Source organism: Typopeltis vanoorti, chromosome 4 (assembly GCF_054136105.1).
Source record: "Typopeltis vanoorti isolate ZY-2024b chromosome 4, IOZ_Tvanoo_1.0, whole genome shotgun sequence".
NCBI classification, from domain to species: Eukaryota; Metazoa; Arthropoda; class Arachnida; order Uropygi; family Thelyphonidae; genus Typopeltis; species Typopeltis vanoorti.
In genome coordinates, this window is record NC_143552.1 from 106939116 (window position 1) to 106963334 (window position 24219).

A 24219-nucleotide genomic window follows, 5' to 3' on the forward strand; every position below is an offset into this window, starting at 1 on the left:
AATGGATCTGGAGGAAAGTTCTTTATTTTTTACACTTAGAAAGCAGCTGTAAAGAAAGTTGGAAGTCATATGGGTTAAGGTTCTCTTTGACACTTTCTTTACAGCTGCTTTCTAAGTGTAAGAGGGCTTATCATTGTTTGCTACTAATGTAGTATATTTCCTCTTTGTCTCCTGCTATAGGATATTCTGCTCAGTTTTGATTTTTTGAATCTCCTTTTCATCCTTCACATCTCTGGCACACTTAGGAGTAAGATGGGCATCTCCCCTCACTATCAGTGCATTTTGGAGTTTTGCACCTACAGTCTATGTTCTCATGTTCTTTTATTGCCATATCAAACAGAGATGGCAGAACCATGCTAGGAAGTCTGGGAATTATCATATTTTTGACATTTAAAAGCAGCACAAAGGGTTCAGAATATAGCATTTAACAGGGTAGTTGAGACACCCTGCTTTCACTGATGTTGAGGTTCAAACAAGACCAGGTCACATGTCACCTGGTCTTGACCAGGTGACCAGCCCTAAACATGAGGATACTTATAACTGTAACTCCTTGGTCCTTTAACTCAGAGCAATAACCTCATTGGTAACATCAAAGATATCATTCCTTAAGAAAAGTTCAGTCTTGTGGAAGAGGTACTTGGTATTCCCTCAATAGAGGGAACAAGTAATTCTGACTTGCTCTGACTGTGTTGTGTGCTGTTTCAACAAAGATGTCCCCTGAATGGAGTTTCTTTACAGATTTTGGAGAACCATGCCAACCCTTCTAAATCCTTCTGGAGAGTGACATTTTCCCAAGTGGATGTACACCTGCTAAATGAATAATTAAGAAATACTGCATATTTGTTGCCATTTATGTCTTCTGCTCCGAGCTCACTACCTATTTTTTCTAAGAGCTCACTACCTACCATGGAGTTACAGGTATACAGGTAGATGCTCACTATCTAGAAAGTGATGACAGCTCAGGAGTGTAAAGCTAGAGCTATCCGAAATGCCTTACTGGTACTACAGCTAGCTCAGTCCCTGGGTTAGGAGACTTACTGCAATACCACTGAACCTTGCAAGCCAGCCCACTAACTAAGCAATCCTGACTGGACCATTCAGAACTACCCATCTAGTCAAAGCAGGGACCAAGGAGTCATGCGAGTCTACCAGGATCCCCATTTCCAAATGTTCAAGGGTAACACCACAAAGCAAACAGAGCAGCAAGGCATCGGATCCCAATGACAGTGGTCTAGAAGACAGGACAGTGAAAAAAAAAAAAAGACAAAGAAGAAGTACAGCAAAGAATTCCAGAGGAAAGCATAGAAAAGGAGGAAGAATGAAAAATACAGTATCATCACTAGGAGAACCCTCCACTAAGAACAGGCACCTCACATGGAGGGAGGAGGAGACAACACGAAGAGAAGTCATCCCATTTCACATTCTAGGTAATGCCAAATGGAATGAAATTATTTATTTTTTATTTTGTTGTGTTTTTGTTTGGATTTTTGGTGTTTAATATCTTTTTTTTGTTTGGTTAGAGTCTTATTTTTTGGTATTATTTCCTGAGAGAGAGGTTTTTTTGTGATCTGTTGTTATATGAAATTAGTTACGTCTTGCATGGTTGAACATTGGGGAATAATTTAACTATAGAGTAAAGGTATGCACAGTGTGTAGGCAAAGACTTATAATCATAAATTCCATATAGAAAACACCTAGCATTCTATTTAGTGTATGACCCTGACAGTGTGCTTCACTCGCATGCATGAATCACTATACTCTGACTATAGTATGAACAGGAATGATTTGGCAAAGTTAGCAACAGCTGGATTATTTGCTAGCTGGTTTGAAGGTTTCCTAATATTTTACAATCATGTCTGATCCCACTAGAAGCCATTATTTACAGGACAACCTACAGGACCCCTGTAGTGCTGCTCAAGAAGGAAGGAGGTTTGGGATCCCTACAGTGTGTGTGTAGCATGCCCTCAAGGATATGACCTGACTACATGTAAGAAAGGCATTTGATTAAATTTCACTTAAGCATAAATAATTTGCATACACCATACAGTGCCATTTACTAGTCTATTTGGTTTATGTTTGATAAGCATAAGACAGCAGTAATATGTAATTTCTTGTCTTTTATGACATAGCTGTTTGTGCTATAGCAGTCAAGCTGGTTGTCTATAGTAATAGAAGTTATGTTATCTTCATAGATTACATTTTTAAAGAACTGTCTTAAATAAATAAAGTGTCTTATGTTGCTATTATGATCATCTCATATCATCTTTCTCTGCTCTTACTCTCAATGAGAAGAGCAATCAGGAGCAGAACAATGGACATTGGAAAAAAAAAATTAATGAGACCATTATAGGAAACACAGGATACCAGATAAAAAAATTAATTTCTTGGAATTCATAATATAGATTATATTATCCATAATATAATCACTTCTTGGCCTGTGGAAGTCACTAACAAACTAAAACCTTATAACTCTAGACCCCCACCCCCGATTATATGGACTCCCAAAAATACATAAACAAAATGTGCCATTACGTCCCATAGTGGATAGCACTGATTCCCCCAGATATAAATTAGCCAAACATTTAGCCAAAACACTCGTGCACTACACTGGCAACACACCATCACACATAAAAAACTCAGCCCACTTTAAAGCCAGTATAGAAAACCTCTCACTCCAACACACTGACATAATGGTCAGTTTTGACGTCTCCTCCCTATTCACTAATGTCCCACTCAAAGAAACCCTAGAGCTCATCCAAGCCAAGTTTCCTCCCGATATCTCAGCCCTATTTCAGTTCACAATGAACTCAGGCTATTTCGTTTGGCAAGGAAATTTCTACAAACAGATAGAGGGGACATCCATGGGTTCACCACTTTCCCCACCCTTGGCCAATTTCTTTATGGAGACCTTTGAAGAGAAAGCCTTAAACTCCGCCCCACAAAAACCCACTATTTGGCTTCGATACGTGGATGATGTGTTCACTATTTGGCCACATGGCTCAGATACACTCCACTCCTTCCTAACACACTTAAACAACCAACACCCCAGAGTCCAGTTCACCTTAGAAAAAGAGGAAAACAACACCTTCCCCTTCCTAGACACTTTAATCACTCGCCAGCTTGATGGATCTTTGGTTTTCTCTGTTTACAGAAAACCCACCCATGGCAGATACATTCACCAGCAATCCCACCATCCCCCCCTCATAACAATATGGGGTTATAAAAACACTATATAACAGGGCAAAATTAATCTGCTCAGATGACAAGGCCCTAACCACTGAATTAAACCACATCCTCACCACTTTCTTAGCCAATGGCTATAACCCCAAAAAAATCCAAAAAAAAAAATAAAAATAAAATAAAAAAAATACTAAAACCAGTAAACCACAACCCCCCCCTCCACAATAAAGATCACACCAAACCTATCACCATCCCCTACATCCAGGGCACCTCTGAGAAAATAACCAATACCCTCAAAAAATATGACCTTACTTCTTGTTACAGACCATATAAAAAGTTGGCATCCCTTATCCGCTCTACCAAAGACCAACCACTTCCCCTAGACCTACCTGGTGTATACCAGGTCCCTTGCAGCTGCAAATTGTCCTACTTTGGCCAAACAGGCAGGACAGCAAATATCAGGATTTCAAAACACAAAGACTACATCCAGTTTCACCAGTACAGCCACTCTCTGGGCTGGCAGACCATGCCTTAGATACCCACCATAGAATTCGTTGGAAGAAAACTAAAATTATACACCACAGCAAGTTTAAGTATGAAAGATTATTCAAGGAATCATCAGCAGCTCTAAAAAACGTTCCAAACCTCAACAAATGTGGGTGCATGAAACTACCCCAAATTTGGGAGACTTACATTATGAGAACTTCAGCCCAACGGCCAAGACAACCAAATTAGACCACCAGAGGGCACGATTAGGACTTTAGGAATAATATTAGTTTCTTGCCTTCTTCCTCATTTGCTTTTGTTAGTGCCTGCGTGCACATACCATATTTTTATGTTCCTGAAGATGGCAACGTGACATTGCCAAAATATAGAAGTTATTCATTAAAGTTGCCTTTAATTAATATCCTTTATATGCGTTGTTAATTCCGTAAACTAATTACCAGTTATGTATGCCCAACGTATAACCCTTGCTACTAGAATTATCCATAATAATATGGATAATATGTGTGTTATTATATAATAGTGATTTAAACTTTGATAAAATACAAGAAACTGAAGAGTTACAAGATTACAAGTAAGAAGAAAGCATCATAAAGGATTAATTCACGAGTTATTTATAGTAAAAATAAATTATAAACATTTTGTTAATTACAGTTAAAATGAAAATTACTAATGACATACTATTTTTTTTAATTTCTTTCTTTACATAAATCCCACCTGCTAAAGGTTCACAGTACATTAGTGGTGATACTGTGAGTGGGCTAAAGGCTAGAAAAATATGCATGATTATTTAACTTACCCATTTTGAAAACAGGAATGAAAAGCCCAGAAGGAACAGGAAGGGTAGCAGCAAGAGCTGTTGTCAGAAACTGTAAGAGGGGAAAAAAAAAAGTTTAATGTGTTAATGTAATGAATAAAGGAATTATCATTTATCTGATACTAAGTAAGACAATGCTATAATTCTCATTTTTTTTTTGAAGAAATATTTTTGTATATGTGATGTTCTTGGCTATATCAAGCCAAAATATGACAAAATTAATTGCATTTAATTAATTTCTGCTTGAACAGAAAAAGGAATTCTGTAACTATTGAATGCTTATTACAATACATTATATTGGATGTCAATTTAATGTATTGTAATGCTTGATACAAAGCATGGGCAGCACAATGTATTAAGGTTTTAATTGTTCCACTTTTCTGATTATGATAATAAATGTTCTTTGTACAATTACTAATTGGAATACAGAGAAGCAAAGACTTCTCATCTGGCTGATGAAAAATCAAACGATCTAAAAAGGTAATTAACCGTTCTTTCTTTCCCATATCTAATATGAACTGATAACCATAACTAATATTAATCTTGGAAACAATCTTTTTTTTTTTTTTTTTTTTTTTTAAGCTCAGATGAAGAACCATTCCAAGTCATGCAGATATCATGCACATATATCATGTGGTAGTGTTTAGGAAAATGTCAACAAGGAGACATAACATTCCATAAAACAATTAACAGGAGAGAGAGCTCCCCATGGAATTATACTCTATGTGCTAGTATAATTTATTATGAACAGTAAATCTTGAAATCAAAGAGTTGAACAATATCAGTAGAAAAAAATCTTGTTTAATGAGCCTAGATAAAAATGCTGATTTTCCTGCTGACAGAGAAGGAAGTCCACTGCCTCAGAAGACAAGAAATTTTTTTGTTGCTCCCACCCACAAAACATTATTTGTAAACCTATAGTACAATTTGTACTGTGGTGGGCTATAAATTTTGTTTTCTATTTTTATCAATTATTTATATATATATACATACATACATATATATATATTTGTATTTTTAATTTATTTTTGACATTTTACAATTAATAGAATTAAACTAAAAATGTAAAGTCAGTTAAATTTTTTATGCTCAGTAATACAAAAAAGAGACCAAATTCAAGGAAACTGAAAACACTAGTAGAAATGGCAAACCTGGTTAAAATTAAACATTACTCTTATGGGCATTAAGCCAAGAACACACAGTGTGCAATTTCAAGATAAACATAAAATTAAGTGCAAACTGAAGTTTCACTATACAAAAGTTTTCTAAATGCAATCCTCTTGAAACAAAAGTTGCATTTCAACAGAATTAATTTTATACTAATTATGAGAAAAATTAACACTGAGAGAAAGGTATAAGTAAGTGAGTCTTTTGGGTAATCTTGAAAGAAAAAAAAAAATATATATATATATATATAAACAAAAATTACTTACTGTAACCACAATGAATATTGTCAAATTGATGTATATATTGGTGTATGGTGTTGTCCAGTGACCAACAATGATTGCTTCATCAACTTCTAAAACAGTACTGGTCCATGTGGCATTACTGAATAGTTCATTTACTGATTCATGGGTTGTTAACTAAATAAATGTTAAAAAAATCTTATTATACTTAGCCATCCAAGACAAAAAATGATGCATAAACCACATGTATACAAAACTTTAAATAACAAAACCTGTAATTATTTTTATTTGAATTCCAATAAAAAAACTTAGAACTGCTGTATATTATGAAGAATTATTCTCAAAATATGACAATCTTAAATTAAGGAAATGTTCACACACACACAGACAAAAAAAAAAAAAAATGAACATAATTGCCTATTTAAGGTATATTTTGTTACAGTGAATAAATATCTATTAGATATTTAATTAGAAGAAACGCACGTATAAACCACAGTGAAAATTATTTAATTGTAAATATTTCAACCTAAGTATCTTAGGACATCATCAGTACAGTATTTAAACAAAAATTAGGAATAACATACAGTTAGGGCGCATCAATAGAATCTCATGAAAACGTGCATGACATGCTAAAGTAGTACAAAAAAAAAAAAAAAAAAAAAAAAAAAAAAAAAAAAAAACGTTAATTATTTAACACAGTTTTGTATGATAATTTCCCATACTTTAGGAATAGTAAGAACGTCGTTGCGGTTTAGGTTTGGTCTGTGTAGTAGGGCTTCAGAACTTTCTTTGTATAAACGTTCATGTTTAAATATAGATCTATGTAAAAGTTTAGCCTTTTCCCAATGGATCCTATGGTTTGGATTTTCAATTCCGTGTTGAGAGAGGCCAGATTTCTGCGGTTTAAGAAGACGAATGTGGTCTTGATGTTCCGAGATGCGTTTCTGAACAGACCTACCTGTCTGTCCAAAGTAAGATAATTTGCATGAGCATGGAATCTCATAAACACCAGGTAACAATCAAGGGTGAGAATTTGTCCTTAGGAGAAGGTAATAAGTTGTAAATTTGGTTGATAGGTTTGTAAGCAGTGGCAAAATTGTATTTCTTCATAATTTTAGAAAGACGTTCTGAGATGCCTTTAACGTATGGTATGGGAATCCTATGCACTTCTTCCTGTCTGGTTTGATGTATGCAGAAGTGACTGATGATTTTTTGAGTTGTTTTGGGATTATATCCATTTAGGATGGTTGTATTTTTGATAACTTCTAATTACTGGTTTAAAGATTCTTCAGAGGAGCAGAATTTGTGTGCTCTGGAAACTAGTGATTTAATAATGCCAGATTTCTCAGATGGATGATGAGCAGAAGAATTGTGAATGTAGCGTCCTGAGAATGTAGGCTTGCGAAAGACGGAAGTGGCGATGGAACCGTCTTCTTTTCTTTTGATGTGTAAATCCAAAAAAGAGATACCCTGTGGAGATTCTTTTTCTAACGTAAAGTTGATGCGATGATGAAGAAGGTTAATTTTATCTAGAAACAGTTGTAATTCAGGTTCGGGATGATTCCATACTGCAAATACGTCATCGACATATCTTAGCCAAATTTTTGGTTTCGGTTCAAAAGTGAATATTTTTTCCTCAAGGTGTTCTAGAAACAAATTTGCTAGGTTTGATGATAAAGATCCCATTGCTGTTCCTTCCTCTTGCTTGTAAATTTGACCTTTCCAGGTGAAGTAACCTGATGCAATAACAAACTTGAACAATTCAACTATATCAGACGGAAATTTTTGAGTTAGTAATTCTATTGTTTGTTTATGGGGAATGTTAGTGAAGAGGGAGACAATGTCGAAGCTGATTAACAAGTCAGTTTTTGATAGTTGAATGTCTTTAATTTTTGTGTGAAACTCATTAGAATTTTTGATTGAAGAGACTGAGTGGCCTATGTGAGGGCGGAGAAGGTTAGATAAGAATCTTGATAACCTGTACGTTGGACAGCCGATACAGTCTACGACAGGTCTAAGTGGAACATTAGTTTTGTGTAGCTTAGGTAAGCCAAAAATTCTAGGAGGTCTTGCATGGCATGTCTTAAGTTTTTTGATTGTTTCTTCATCTAAGGAGGAAGTTTCATTAAGTAGCTTATTTAATTTTCTGAGTTGACGATTCGTAGGATCAAAATCCAATTTGGAGTAAGTATTAATCCTACGAATCGTCAACTCAGAAAATTAAATAAACTACTTAATGAAACTTCCGCCTTAGATGAAGAAACAATCAAAAAACTTAAGACATACCATGCAAGACCTCCTAGAATTTATGGCTTACCTAAGCTACACAAAACTAATGTTCCACTTAGACCTGTCGTAGACTGTATCGGCTGTCCAACGTACAGGTTATCAAGATTCTTATCTAACCTTCTCCGCCCTCACATAGGCCACTCAGTCTCTTCAATCAAAAATTCTAATGAGTTTCACACAAAAATTAAAGACATTCAACTATCAAAAACTGACTTGTTAATCAGCTTCGACATTGTCTCCCTCTTCACTAACATTCCCCATAAAGAAACAATAGAATTACTAACTCAAAAATTTCTGTCTGATATAGTTGAATTGTTCAAGTTTGTTATTGCATCAGGTTACTTCACCTGGAAAGGTCAAATTTACAAGCAAGAGGAAGGAACAGCAATGGGATCTTTATCATCAAACCTAGCAAATTTGTTTCTAGAACACCTTGAGGAAAAAATATTCACTTTTGAACCGAAACCAAAAATTTGGCTAAGATATGTCGATGACGTATTTGCAGTATGGAATCATCCCGAACCTGAATTACAACTGTTTCTAGATAAAATTAACCTTCTTCATCATCGCATCAACTTTACGTTAGAAAAAGAATCTCCACAGGGTATCTCTTTTTTGGATTTACACATCAAAAGAAAAGAAGACGGTTCCATCGCCACTTCCGTCTTTCGCAAGCCTACATTCTCAGGACGCTACATTCACAATTCTTCTGCTCATCATCCATCTGAGAAATCTGGCATTATTAAATCACTAGTTTCCAGAGCACACAAATTCTGCTCTCTGAAGAATCTTTAAACCAGGAATTAGAAGTTATCAAAAATACAACCATCCTAAATGGATATAATCCCAAAACAACTCAAAAAATCATCAGTCACTTCTGCATACATCAAACCAGACAGGAAGAAGTGCATAGGATTCCCATACCATACGTTAAAGGCATCTCCGAACGTCTTTCTAAAATTATGAAGAAATACAATTTTGCCACTGTTTACAAACCTATCAACCAAATTTACAACTTATTACCTTCTCCTAAGGACAAATTCTCACCCTTGATGTTACCTGGTGTTTATGAGATTCCATGCTCATGCAAATTATCTTACTTTGGACAGACAGGTAGGTCTGTTCAGAAACGCATCTCGGAACATCAAGACCACATTCGTCTTCTTAAACCGCAGAAATCTGGCCTCTCTCAACACGGAATTGAAAATCCAAACCATAGGATCCATTGGGAAAAGGCTAAACTTTTACATAGATCTATATTTAAACATGAACGTTTATACAAAGAAAGTTCTGAAGCCCTACTACACAGACCAAACCTAAACCGCAACGACGTTCTTACTATTCCTAAAGTATGGGAAATTATCATACAAAACTGTGTTAAATAATTAACGTTTTTTTTTTTTTTTTTTTTTTTTGTACTACTTTAGCACATTATGCACGTTTTCATGAGATTCTATTGATGCGCCCTAACTGTATGTTATTCCTAATTTTTGTTTAAATACTGTACTGATGATGTCCTAAGATACTTAGGTTGAAATATTTACAATTAAATAATTTTCACTGTGGTTTATACGTGTGTTTCTTCTAATTATGAAACGCACCACAGGTTTCGTTATTTAAAAAAAAATAAAAAATCTATTAGATATGTTTTTTCATCTAATGCATATAACAATACATCAATTCATTTTGATCTAAGTTATTGTTTATAGTACCAGAAAGCAAAATGATTCAAAATAATATAAATGTATACTTCAGTATTAACTCGATCTCTAATACTTTCAGTTATGAAAAGGATTAACAGTTTTGTAAGCTCAAACCCATGGTCTAGGGAAAATGCAGCCTGTTTGCCTTGAATAATCTAAATCTTTATGTTATTGAAAATCACCAAAACCTCTCGTGTAGGATTGGACCAATATATATCAGAGAGGGTAGGTGCAGAATGATATGAATAGGCTGGAATTGTGGGTATTGAAAATGGCTGCCAGCTTAATGTTAGTAAATGTAATATTAGTAAACTCGTTCACTTTGATGTAATGAGTTACTCAATAGCATATTACACTGGTGGAATTATGTCAAAAAAATGAGGATCTTAGAGTTTAGTAGATAAGAAGTTGAAGTTCAAGGGCAATACAGCAAAGAATGAAATACAACTCAGAGGAAACTTGCAATACTGAAACAATGACATGTAACAATAAGAAGTCAGTTTAGCTCCTTACAAGGTTTTGATACAACCTCCTCTGGATTAGTGTGTTTGCATGAACATACCTGGTCTTAAAGGTGATTCAGTTGTGGATTGTACAGACACTAGGAATCAGGAAAAAGAATGGTAATGTGACAGATCTACAAACTTCTGCAAGGATTAAACAGGACACCAGTAGATGGAATTTTTAATTTTATGGAGGGTGGGGAGAGGATGAAATTGCATCCATGGAAGTTGAGAATGAATGCAGTCAAGTGTAATTAGATTTTTCATTCTTAAAGCGGCGAGAAATTGGAATGGACTACCCTTGGAGAATGTGAGTGCAGGTAGTATGAATAAATTCAGAAATGGTATGACAGGTGGTGTTGGTAATGTATCTCCCTCAATGAGTCCCTGGAGGACTTTGGTAATAATATATTAAAAACATTCATTCAAAGGAATGCATAATAAATGAAGTCAAAGATACATCAGAAACCTGAAATATAAAAGGGCAAACTAATAGATGATATCATTATTTGCTTCCAAGACAAAGAAGGGTAGCAATGGCATGAAATCTACAAATTACCAAGTTTGTTAGTAACTTGGATTTACACCAACTTATAAACCTCAATTAAATATCCTCTCCTTTACCCCTTAGATAAGATTACAACTAACCTAACCAAATGATGCTCATAACTGTCATGACAATTCTTGTTGAATTGTTAAATTATTTCAGGAAATTACAACTTATACTAAATATTAATTAAAAGAAAACTTTAATCAATACTTCCTATATTTCGACAATGTTACATTGTCATCTTCATGGGAACATAAAACCAGATAAGTGCATGCAGGCACTAACGAGCAAATGAGGCTGAAGAGAGTGACTATCGTTGTTCTTAGAGTCCTAAAGGTGAGCTAAATTGGGTTGTCTTAGCTGTTGGGCTGATGTTCTCATGATACAAGCTTCCCAAATTTGGGGCAGTCTCATGCACATAATCTGTTGAGGTTTGGGAAGTTTTTTAGAGCTGAGGCTGATTCCGTGAACAATCTTTCATATTTATATTTGCTGCAGTGCAGTAAAGTGGCTTTCTCCCGTCGCATTCTGTGACGGGTATCCAGAGCATGGTCTGCAAGCCCAGAATGGCTATATTGGTGAAACTGGATGTAGTCTTTTTGTTTGGATATCCTGATATTAGCTTCCTGCCTGTATGGCCATAGTAGGACAGTTTACATCTGCAAGAGACCTAGTATACTCCAGGTAGATCTAGGGGAAATGGCTGGTCTTTGGTGGAGTGGATAAGGGATGCCAATTTTTTATATAGTTTTGTAACAGGTCATCATATCATATTTCTTTAGGATTTTGGTTAACTTTTCAGAGGTGTCCAATGTAAGGAATAGTGACAGATTTAGTGTAATCTTTGTTATGAGGGGAGGGGGGAGTTGTGGTTAACTGGTTTTAATAATTTTTGGATTTTTTGAGGATTGTAGCCATTGGCTAAGAATGTGTTAAGGATGTGGTTTAGTTCAGAGGTTAGGGCACTGTCGTCTGAACAGATTAATTTTGCCCTGTTATATAGGATTTTTGTAACCCCATATTGTTGTGAGGGGGTGGTGGTAGGATTGCTGATGAATGTATCTGCCTGTATGGGTTGGTTTTCTGTAAACACAGAAAGCCAAGGATCAATCAGGCTGGCATGTAATCAGAGTGTCTAAGAAAGGAAGACTGTTGTTTCTTTCTTTTTCTAAGGTGAACTGGATTTTGGGGTGTTGGTTGTTTAAGCGTGTTAAGAAGATATGAGTGTATCTGAGCCATGTGGCCAAATAACAAACACATCATCCACATAGCATAGTCAAACAGTGAGTTTTTGTGGGGCTGAGTTTAAGGCTTTTTCTTCAAAAGTCTCCATAAAAAGTTGATGGGGGGGAGGGGAGTGGTGAACCCATGGCTGCCCCCTTTATCTGTTTGTAGAATTTTCCTTGCCAAACGAAATAACCTGAATTCATTGTGAACTGAAATAGTGCTGAGATATCAGGAGGAAATTTGGCTTGAATGAGTTCTAAGGTATCTTTGAGTGGGACATTCGTGAAGGGAGGAGACATCAAAACTGACCATTATATCAGTGTGTTAGAGTGAGAGGTTTTCTATACTGGTTTTGAAGTGGGCTGAGTTTTTTTTATGCGTAATGGTGTGTTGCCAGTATAGTATAGTGTGTGAATGCTTTGGCTAAATGTATGGCTAATTTTTATGTGGGAAATCAATGCCATCCACTATGGGACATAATGGGTTTTTGGTAGTATATGGGGGGGGGGGGGGGTAGAGTTAAAAGACTTTAGTTTGTTAGTAACTTTCTTAAAGGGCCTTTGGAGTGTTCTGATTTGGAAGCTGGTGGGATCATATTCAATGGGGAGGCAGGTAGACTGATCTAACAATAAAGAAGTAAGCTTGCCTGTATAGTCTGTTTGGTTGAGAATCACAGTGGCATTTCCCTTATCTGCTTTGGTGATTACTATTTCTCTGTTGTTCTTCATTTCTTGTAGTGCGTTATATTCTTCCTTGGATAGGTTGGTTTTTGATGGTTTTGCTTTGGTCAGAACACTGGCTACATCCAGTCTGATATTGTTGGAAATATGGTTGGGCAGATTGCGGATTCCACGTTCTATCTGTATCATAATTTCTTCGGACGGTATTTTCTTTGGGGCTAAGGTGAAATTGTGGCCACGTGCAAGTGCACTGAGTGCTTCAGGCTTCAAGGTAATAGAAGACAGGCTAATTATCATGTTAAGAATTTAGTTGGAGTTCGGAGGTATGGTTCCTTTTCAGATTTTCAAATTTTTTGATGTGCCAACATTGTATTTTTTAAAATTCTTTATCTGCTGAAATGCATGAGACGTCATAGAGAATCGTCCAAAGTTTGTGGTTCAGAATAATGACAAGCTCTTCTTCTTCTAATGCACGAATAGCCTCGTTGATATCGGCCAAGAGACAGAGGGGCCACGGCAATCTGTTCTCGTAGTAGGGCAAAGCTAGTGCGCTTATAAATGCAGATAGCTCTTTGTGAAGAGAAGCAATGCTTTAATTTCACACAATTTGGAATCACCTTATTATCCCAGCAGTGTTTTAAGAAGATCAAACGATTTAGTTGTCTTGATATCTTCAGCTTTAATTTGCCGTAATGGCTGGCCTTGTGTGCGATACAATCTCCCTGGATGATAGTAATTCTGGTTGATAAGCTTATACGTTGGTAACACATGACTATTAAATTATTTCAGGAAATTACAAATTGTTCTTTTAATTAATATTTAGTATACGTTGTAATTTTCTGAAATAATTGAATAGTCAACTGTCATGACACAATCCTTTCAAATGGTTAACCATTCTTCTCTTAATACCTATTTTATTAGCATTCATTAGAAATGTAGCAGTTTCTAATCCCCTGGTAGACTACACAGGAAAAGGACATGGTTTTCTGAAGCCTGCTCATTCAGATATATTTAGGGAATATGACATGCATTTGTGTGGGAGAATTGTTGTATGAGTTGTGTACTAGATGTGTTTAAGTTTGTTTATAAATCATTCAAGGAAAGATGGAGGTCAGTCTTATTAATCAAGACAGTAGCCATATTTGTGTGCTATATGTATTTTGGATTGCATGCATAAGTTGTGCATCTTTAAATCTGATGGCAGAAGAGCATGTGCAAAAGGCAATTTGAAAGCATCATGATGTACAAATCACCACAGATGGAAGTGCAATGCGGTGATGACATGAGCAGAATGAGTGTGCATCCTTTAGGGAAGAATATTAATGTGAACAAGCAGTGTACATGGTAAGAAAGTTGGAAAAAAAAGCACGAAAGTGAACTTGTTGCAAAACAAGTACTCAAAAGTACTTGTTTTTGCAACATATTACTCAAAAGTAATATGAATAACAGTAGTGAATCACAAAATAGAGTTTTAGTTAAAAAAAATGAGATGCAAAAGAAAGTGAAATGGTAAACAAATAAAAGAGGAGTGGTAGTGGAATTCATATAAATATAATTGAGGATATCAGAAGTGAACTGGCAAGATTGAGGAAGGAAATTAGACAAGTGTAGCATGAGATGGAATATTTAGAAAAAGAGACTGGATAAAAAGAGATTGTTTTTGCAACATATTACTCAAAAGTAATATGAATAACAGTAGTGAATCACAAAATAGAGTTTTAGTTAAAAAAAATGAGATGCAAAAGAAAGTGAAATGGTAAACAAATAAAAGAGGAGTGGTAGTGGAATTCATATAAATATAATTGAGGATATCAGAAGTGAACTGGCAAGATTGAGGAAGGAAATTAGACAGGTGTAGCATGAGATGGAATATTTAGAAAAAGAGACTGGATATTAAAAGAGTCAGTGAAGATGAATGGTAGTATTGGAAGAATTCTAATTCTGTGTTGAAGGACCATAAAGCAGAGCAGGTGATGAAGGCAAATATAAAAGGAAAAATAAGATGGGTAATGGAGGTTGTGAAGAAGAGGGAGTGCAGAGGAACTGGGCTGGCTGAAATGAATAATTTATGAAGTGCAAATGAGGTAGCATGAGATTTGAGTGTTGTTAGAAACAGTGAAGTGAAAGTGTGAAAGAATATAAGAGGGAGAGTTGTGAGCATGTTGTTGATGGCAGCATGCTCACAACTAAATGGCAAGGAACATAGGGAGAAGGGGGGGAGGGAGGGGGAGAGAATTTTGAAATATTCAGATAGATGGCTAACCATGACAAGCATAATAACAGATAACTGGAAGCAGGAAAGAACATATGTGAATAAAAAGAATGAATTCTTTGAGCTGCTCACAAATAATTACCTTATAATATTTAATGAAGGCAACAAGTGGGATATGAGCATTGGATTTAATACTAACAACTCACAGTGATTAATAGATGAAGTCATCATGTGGTTTTGACATGAGAACTGAATGTAGCTACATATGCAGCTACATTCAGTTACCTATACCAAGAATGCACTGCTTGGTAACTGGAATCTTAGTTATATTAGAATAAATATCTACAAGTTATATTTATTTTTTCTACTTCTTTATCATATAATTATAGTTTTTAATGTCAGTGTCAAAATAAGAGATCCTTGCATACTTTCTTTACTTAAATATTATATCACCTTGGAAGACCAATGTCGTTAGCAATTTTTTTGCTAATTATTTTAGTTGCCGATACATTTTATTCTCCCAGAACTCGAGTCAAGATAATTTTTTGTCGAACAATTATTTTATAAATTAATGAAAATCAAATCTTAAAAAAATAAAAAATTAAATAAAAAATACAACCTCCCATCTGTTCCAATTCTCCCCCCCCCCCATAATCTTAGTTCACAGATTCTGTGAAGGTTTGTTCTTTTATGATTTTGCTTTATAGAAAACTATACATAAATCTTGAATCATATCATGTAATGTATAATCTTTATACCATAATCTGTTGTTCTTTGCACTTCACTTTCTTGGTTTCCTCAAATCACGCATTACAAATTAAAATAAACGGCTATTATATACATAAGTTCTGCTAGTTTAGATATGTAGCAGTTTTGAAGTAGTGATATTTTCCCTGTAGTTCATCATTCAAAACATGTATAAGGTGCATGCATCAAAAATGCAATTTCATTTCCAAATTATTTTTCGTAATAGAATTAAAATTCTTTAAAAACAGGTGTCTGTTTTAGGAACACTGCTGTTTAACCTGTACGTTAATCATATATTGGCGAAGATTTGAATGGAGATATTCAGTTGTTTGCAGATGATGCAAAGTTGGGACTAACGATGAAGAGTAGAGATGTTGTGGCCTTGCAAAACTTGAATAAATTGAGTGATTGTGCACAGGAATGGGGATGCGAGTTCAATGTTGCAAAACGTAAGGTTTTAAAATTTGGGAAACAAAGATGGGATGCAGAATTTGGGGTGATAGTGGACAAGGATATGAAATTTAGGTGACACATTGCCAAAATTGTGAAGGCAACACAAAGACATCTGGGAATGATGTGGAGGACACTGACATGTAGAAGTGGGGAGATTCTTGTACCATTGTATAAGACTTTGATTAGGTCACACATGGCCTATTGTGCCCAGATTTGGTCACCTGGTTTTCAAAAGGACAATGAGATTTTGGAAAGGGTTTAAATTTAGGTTTTTTTTTTTAATTTAATAATATTAAATTTTAAAAACATTAGAAATAGATTAAAAATATTAAATTAAAAAACATATATGTATATAAATAAATTAAAATTGAATTTAAAAAATTAAAAAATCAACACAAAATATTTTTAAAAAATAAATTAAAAACAAAATATTTTGTGTTTATTTTTTAATTTTTTTAAATTCAATTTTAATTTATTTATATACTTATTTGTTTTTTTTTTTTTAATTTAATATTATTAGTTTAGTTTTCCCATAAGAGGTCAGGCTAAGTAAAAGATTAATGGACAGTTATTCATTTTACCTTTGTATAGTGCAGCAGCATGTAGCTTGGTTCTTATACATATGTATTTTCCTGATGATGACCTCAATAGAGAGGTCGAAACGTCAAATGTTACTTTCCTAATATTAAGTAAAGTAATTATTTTAACAGGTGTGTTGTGTCTCCATAAATTCCTAACTATGAAATATAGTCCTAAGTGGAATCATTGGAGGAAGACAATCAAGAGGAAGAACAAAAAGAACTTGGCTACAGTCTTTGAAGGAAAGTCACAATTATCTAGCTTTCAAGACTTGACAGAAATAGCCAAAGATAGAACCAGATGGCAAGGATTTGTTTATAGGGGTCTCAACCCATCATCTGATAGATGAGAAAGAAGAAAGACAATAGCTATCTATTAGATTTGAAGAATTATAAGGTACACACATAAATGGATGTTTTTCAAACATGTAAATGTAAGCAAAAATGTTATTTGATACTTTATATGTAAAGATTCAAAAACTTAATGATTTATATACATAATCGGGACTCTCGATGTGTGTGTGTATGGGGGGGGGGGGAGCAGGTAGAGAGAGAATCCCTATTTTGGAAAATAAAATTTGAACTTCTCAGAAAGATAATCTGGCTTCCTCAATGTGTTGAGAAAATTTTTATAAAATTAAGTACTGTTGATGTCATTAGGTTTAGCATCCTTAAACGTGTGGACAGACTTATGTGTTCGTCGAACATGTTGTTTATTATTTTAACAGTATAATAGAACACAGAAACTAAGTAAATAATTAATTTATTAACTTGATGCTGATATTTCACTGGTGTTATAACCAGCATCTTCAGAGCACAAAAACACTGTTTGTCACAATACGTGAGACTAAAACAACATGGTGTACTTAAACAAAATTGTAGCAGCAACACAAAGACTAGAGTCCTGATTTTTGGCATCCTCTATCTGAGAAAAAAAAAAAAAAAAAAAAAAAAAAAAGCTATCATATATTACTAGAGTCCTAGAAAAGTGCTAGTTTTTTCTTAATATGACTGTCTCCCAGATCTTCGGCAAGTTAATACAGCCATATTTGTTGAGATTTGGAGTGTGTTTTAGGGCTTCTGTCGCCTCTAAGAACAATCTCTCTGATTTATATGGGTTTCTGTGTAGTACTTTTGTGTTTTTCCAGTTGATCCTGTGTGTAGGGGTATCCAGAGCATGGTCTGCTAGGCCTGACTTCCCATAATGATAATTCCGGACGTATCTTTTATGTTCGCTGATGCGGATGTTCACAGTTCTTCCTGTTTGACCGTAGTAGGCTTGATTGCATGAGCAGAGTACTTGGTAGACTCCTGGATGTGATAAAGGAGGAATGCTGTCCTTGGGTGAGCAGATGAGGGTGGCTAATTTGCTACATGGTCTGAATGTAGTGCGTAGTTTATGTTTATTGAGAATTCTTGAGATCTTTTCGGATGTGCCTTTAATGTAAGGGATGGTGACTGTTTTGTTGTAGTTCTCTGTGGTGGATGGTGGGAGGGGTTTCTTAGGAGTGTTTAGTATTTTGTTTATTTTATGTGGATTGTAGCCGTTGGCCAAGAAGGTGTGGCGTAAGTGAGTCAGTTCAGCAGTAAGAGCCTTGTCATTGGAACAGATTGCTCTCGCTCTATGGGTTAGCATTTTTAATATGCCATATTGTTGAGAAGGATGATGGTGTGATTGTTTGTGTAAGTATCTGCCTGTATGTGTGGGTTTTCTAAAAACTGAAAATGATAAGGAACCATCTGGGAGACATGTGATGAGTGTATCCAGGAAGGGCAGACAGTTGTTGGTTTCCAGTTCCATAGTAAAGTGGATTTTTGGATGTTGGCTATTTAAATGTGCTAAGAATGTTTTCAATGTCTCAGGGCCATGTGGCCAAATAGCAAGCACATCATCAACATAGCGTAGCCAAAGTGTTGGTTTGAGAGTGGCTGTATTGATTGCTTGTTTTTCCAGGTGTTCTATGTAAAAGTTGGCTGGGGGGGAAGGGGGGAGCCCATGGCTGTCCCATCAATTTGTTTGTATATTTTTCCTTTCCATGTGAAATATCCTGCATGTATTGTGAATTTGAATAGTTCAAATATATCAGGGGGGAAGTGTGACTTCAGTAGATTGAGGGTTTCTATTAGTGGTACATTTGTGAATAGTGAAGTGATGTCAAAGCTTACTATTAAGTCTGAGCTTTTTAGGGTAAGGTGTTGTAAGATGCTTTTTAGGTGTGCTGAATTTTTGACAAAGGAGGGAGAATTGTTTGTGAGAGTGGCTAGTAGCTTAGCTAAATGTCTAGCCAGTTTGTATGTGGGACTATTTATACTGTCCACAATTGGGCGTAGGGGTGTGCCTTGTTTGTGAATTTTTGGTGCTCCATAGATCCTCGGTGTTTTAACATGGAAGGGTTTGAGTTTGTTAACTGTGTCTTTGGGCCAGGAAGTGACTTTTTTCAATAATTTTCGTGCCTTATTCTTTTGTGTGTTGGTGGGATTGCGATCTATAATTTTATATGTTGACTGATCTTGTAATAGCGTGTGCATTTTGTTTTCATATTCAGTTGTGTCCATCACCACGGTTGCATTTCCTTTGTCTGCTTTTGTTATGGTAATCTGGCTGTTGTTGTGTAGCTCTTTTATAGCAATGAATTCCTTATGTGGGATATTATTTTTGGGAGGCTTGGACTTGATTAGGATGTTGGCCACATCTAAACGTATGTTGTTAGCTATTGTTGGAGGCAGGTCGTATATTCCTCGTTCGATGGACGCCATTATTTCGGCTTTTGGAACTTGCTTGGGGGTTATGGCAAAGTTGTGCCCTCGACTTAAAGCAGTCGTGGCTTCTTTGCTTAAGGTGAGTGACGATAGATTCACGACGACGAGGTCTTGTTGTAATTGCAGTCATTGTATGGTGTTCCGTTGTTGGAGCTTTTCGAACTTATTTTGGTGCCGATTTTTGACTCTGTCGAATTCTTTTTTTGCCGTTGCGTCGGTGATATTCTCTAAGATCTGCCAAAGTTCCGTATTTAGAATATTATGAAGTGATTCTCGTAATGCACTGATGGTTGCATTTGCTTTTGTTAATTCCAGGCGAGTGGTGCTAATCTGTTCATGTAACAGCGCTACACTCGCTCGTTTATAGATGCATTGGGCTTTGGCCGAGTGGAACTTGTTTTTGATTGTAAAACAGTTCGGTATTAATTTGGTGTCTCGGCACCTCTTTAAGAAGGCTAACCTGTTTAGTTGCCGCGCCAATTTCAACTTCCACTTACCGTATTGTCGTGTCTTGCGTACGATATCGTCTCCGTGAAGAATCCTTAAACGTGTGGACAGATTATTCGGAATTATCATTATGGGAAGTCGGGCCTAGCAGACCATGCTCTGGATACCCCTGCACACAGGATCAACTGGAAAAACACAAAAGTACTACACAGAAACCCGTATAAATCAGAGAGATTGTTCTTAGAGGCTACAGAAGCCCTAAAACACACACCAAATCTCAACAAATATGGCTGTATTAACTTACCGAAGATCTGGGAGACAGTCATATTAAGAAAAAACTAGCACTTTTCTAGGACTCTAGTAATATATGATAGCTTTTTTTTTTTTTTTTTTTACCAGATAGAGGGCGTCAAAATCAGGACTCTAGTCTTTGTGTTGCTGCTACAATTTTGTTTAAGTACACCATGTTGTTTTAGTCTCGCGTATTGTGACAAACAGTGTTTTTGTGCTCTGAAGATGCTGATTATAACACCAGCGAAATATCAGCATCAAGTTAACAAATCAATTATTTACTTAGTTTCTGTGTTCTATTATACCGTTAAAATAATAAACAACATGTTCAACGAACACATAAGTCTGTCCACATGTTTAAGGATTCTTAACGGAGACGATATCATACGCAAGACACGACAATACGGTAAGTGGAAGTTGAAATTGGCGCAGACCATGCTCTGGATACCCCTACACACAGGATCAACCGGAAAAACACAAAAGTACTACACAGAAACCCGTATAAATCAGAGCGATTGTTCTTAGAGGTGACAGAAGCCCTAAAACACGCTCCAAATCTCAACAAATATGGCTGTATTAACTTGCCGAAGATCTGGGAGACAGTCATATTAAGAAAAAACTAGCACTTTTCTAGGACTCTAGTAATATATGATAGCTTTTTTTTTTTTTTTTTTTTTTTTTTTTCAGATAGAGGGCGCCAAAAATCAGGACTCTAGTCTTTGTGTTGCTGCTACAATTTTGTTTAAGTACACCATGTTGTTTTAGTCTTGCGTATTGTGACAAACAGTGTTTTTGTGCTCTGAAGATGCTGGTTATAACACCAGCGAAATATCAACATCAAGTTAATAAATTAATTATTTACTTAGTTTCTGTGTTCTATTATACCGTTAAAATAATAAACAACAATAGGTTTAGCATGTTTGCAGTTAATATATTTGTTATATTTTAATCAAATAAAAAAACAGAAAATGTTTACTTCAGCAGCCATAAACTGTCCCAAGCCTAAAGGGAATGTTACAGTAGAAATCATAAGTGTGATTATGGCAGGATACAGAAACCGGCTGAAATAAAAATAAACAGATCATGAGATAATATAATATTAAATTTTTTTTTAAATTAATTCATACACACATTGTTATAATTATACCATATATCACCAGACTAAATATATAATTGATCAATCAAGTGATGCAGCAATGGTTCTCTTAGAATATAATATCATAGTTTATTATATTATATGTATTTTATTATATTACCTCTGGCTAGGAGGTCAAAATTGTAATATTGACCATATCAATATTACGATACTTACAACCTGTAAGTATATATTCAATACTCACATGGTTACAATAACCATGAAAGTGCTGAGTACATAATCAGTAACTTCATGATTATTTGTAAGGACTATTGGAATTAGTAAACTAAGTAAAGCTTTTCAAAGAAAACTAAGGTTGCAGAAAACTATGTCAACTGCATAGTTTTCTGCAAACAATCTGCCTCTTTTTTTGAGGGGATAAAAAAAAAAACTTTCCAAAAACAAAAATCTTGCTATTTCTGTATGACACTAGCTAATTCATCTTCTTGAAAGCTTTCATAAAAGATTCTTGCATCATGTAGAATATAAGAGGACCTAAATATTGACTCAAAATGCATCCCCAAAAAAGATGTTTGAATTTGGATTGGTTAAAAATCTCAGAGATTGTTCTTCCATAGGATGAGGAAACATAAAAAAACATTGCTAATCTTCTTTTCAAATCAAAAACAAACTTAGAATGGTAAAATATGATTATTTAATGATAAACTTTAAAAAACATTAAACAGAGCTCAAATATTTTACTGTACCACAGTCACCTAATAACTTCAACTTGACTTACTGGATGTGAATTATGAAATTAATTATGATTTTAGTTATTACAGCAAAACAAAAGGGTAAATGTATCAACTCTAGGCTACGTTGAAATGTCATATTAAAGATAATGATCAAATTACTTCATTTTGGCCCTTGTATTCTCAATTTTTCAATTTTTTAAAAAAAATTAAAATTTATGTCTATTTTTTTAATGAGTTCTTTCTGCATCACTTTTTTTTGCTTGCAACACTTTTCTTTCCCTTCTTTGGAACAAAGTAATTCAAATTAGATAAAAAAAAATGCAACTAAAGTTCAAGATATTTCTATAGTATATATATAAATGTCTTAACTAAATCATTATTTGAAAGAAATTGGTGAAAGTGTTTTGAGGTACTAATATATGGTTTCATAATGTCATTTCCAGATAGTAGTTACATTTAAAATAAAGTAAACAAAAGAAAAATAAAACAATTTAGCAATAGATTAACTGTTCCAGATCACAAATGAATGCTCAAGGATAAATACTAGTAGAATTCAACAACTAATAAATTATCACAAATGAATGGTTAATAGAAAAATTAATGATTTAAAATGATTTCTTAGTGTTAATAACACAGGCAGTCACTGCATTTCAGATTAGAGCAGTTTTGTAGTTTCAGTTTCTTTTTGGAACATGTAATTGGCTTTGTATAGAATCTGATGACTCATTAGGTTGCAAGAAGCATGGGTAGAACATGTAGTCAGAAAGGAGTATCTCAGCAGGCTTACTGGTTCAGTCAAAGAACAAAAAATTTAATTGACACCTGAATATTAATAGTTGGAGATGACTATGAATTAATACTAAGCAGGATAAAAATGGATATCACAATGAAAGGAACAGTATGTAAGAAAGTTTTAAAAAGAATTAAAGCAGAGCAGCTTTTATAGGTAAATTGTAGACTTCACTATACAAACATTATTGAAGAAAAAATGAAACAAACTGAAAACAGGAACCAAATCTTAGAGTCTCAGTGGCAAACTCTGAAGAAGACATTGATTCATTCAGCTAGGGAGGTATGTGGTGAACTTGTCTGCAAGGATAGAAAAATAAGAACACCATGGTGGACACAAGAAGTTATAGAAGCAGTCCTGGAAAAGAAGAAAGCATACCAAAAGTTCTTAGCAAATAAGTCAGCAGGTGTCCTATAAGAATACAGAGAAAAATGTAAGAGAGAGTTAAACTGTGTGTAAAAGTAGAAAACAAAGGTCATGGGAAGAGTTTTGTAAGAATATGGAAAATAAATATCAGCAAGGTGGCAGAAATTTTTTGGAGGCTACTAAAAAAGCTTAGAAATGGAGGGAAAGAGTACTGTAAAAGAAATCAAACATGATAAAGGTAACATGAAAACTGAAGATAAGGATATCATAGATGTCTGCAGTAATTACTTCGAAAGACTGTTAAATGAACCAAGCAGTGATAGAATGCTAGAAATTTTTCAAGAGAAATGCAAAGAGGAGTAGATATAAATACTTGAGGTAGAAAAGATTGGAGGAGTTCTCACATCTCCTTGCAGACATGTATAATGTTATGCATTAAGGGAAGGGACACTACCCAAACCGGTTTTGACCTTTATTGAGGTCTCGTCAGTGGGAGCCAGACTCAGAAGTGGTGATACTAAGGTAGAAGCAATGGAGAAATATTTACCTATACGAGTTGCCAAAAGGTGTACCATCTTATTATTAAATTACTCTGGATTTAGGGAAAGATGTTGGAAGTTTTTTTCCGCTTGGTTAGACTATAATAAATTTAGTTTAATTCTTTATCCAAGTGTAAACAAACAAAGTTTGTGCCTGAAGTATCTTCAGGACCGAGGCAACTTGTAGTACAGGTGGACCAAGCTCTCATCACTCCTTGTCTCAGTATCTCCCATAATTCAAAGCACATCTCCTTGCAGACATGTATAATGCTATGCATTGAAGGAAGGGCCACTACCCAGACTGGTTTTGACCTTTATTGAGGTCTTGTCAATGGGAGCTCGTATAG

The 24219-nt window shown here is 35.0% G+C and overlaps 1 protein-coding gene across 1 annotated transcript in view; it reads right to left on the reverse strand.

Moving 5' to 3' along the window:
- Window positions 1–24219, reverse strand: part of ClC-a (chloride channel protein 2) — a 388967-nt gene that overhangs the window by 247066 nt on the left and 117682 nt on the right. Inside the window, exons 11-13 of the mRNA XM_090392133.1 lie at window positions 21324–21408; window positions 5935–6084; window positions 4484–4553 (exon numbers count right to left, since the gene is read on the reverse strand). Coding sequence (XP_090248259.1) covers window positions 4484–4553; window positions 5935–6084; window positions 21324–21408 — 305 coding nt within the window. The remainder of the gene's footprint in view (window positions 1–4483; window positions 4554–5934; window positions 6085–21323; window positions 21409–24219) is intronic.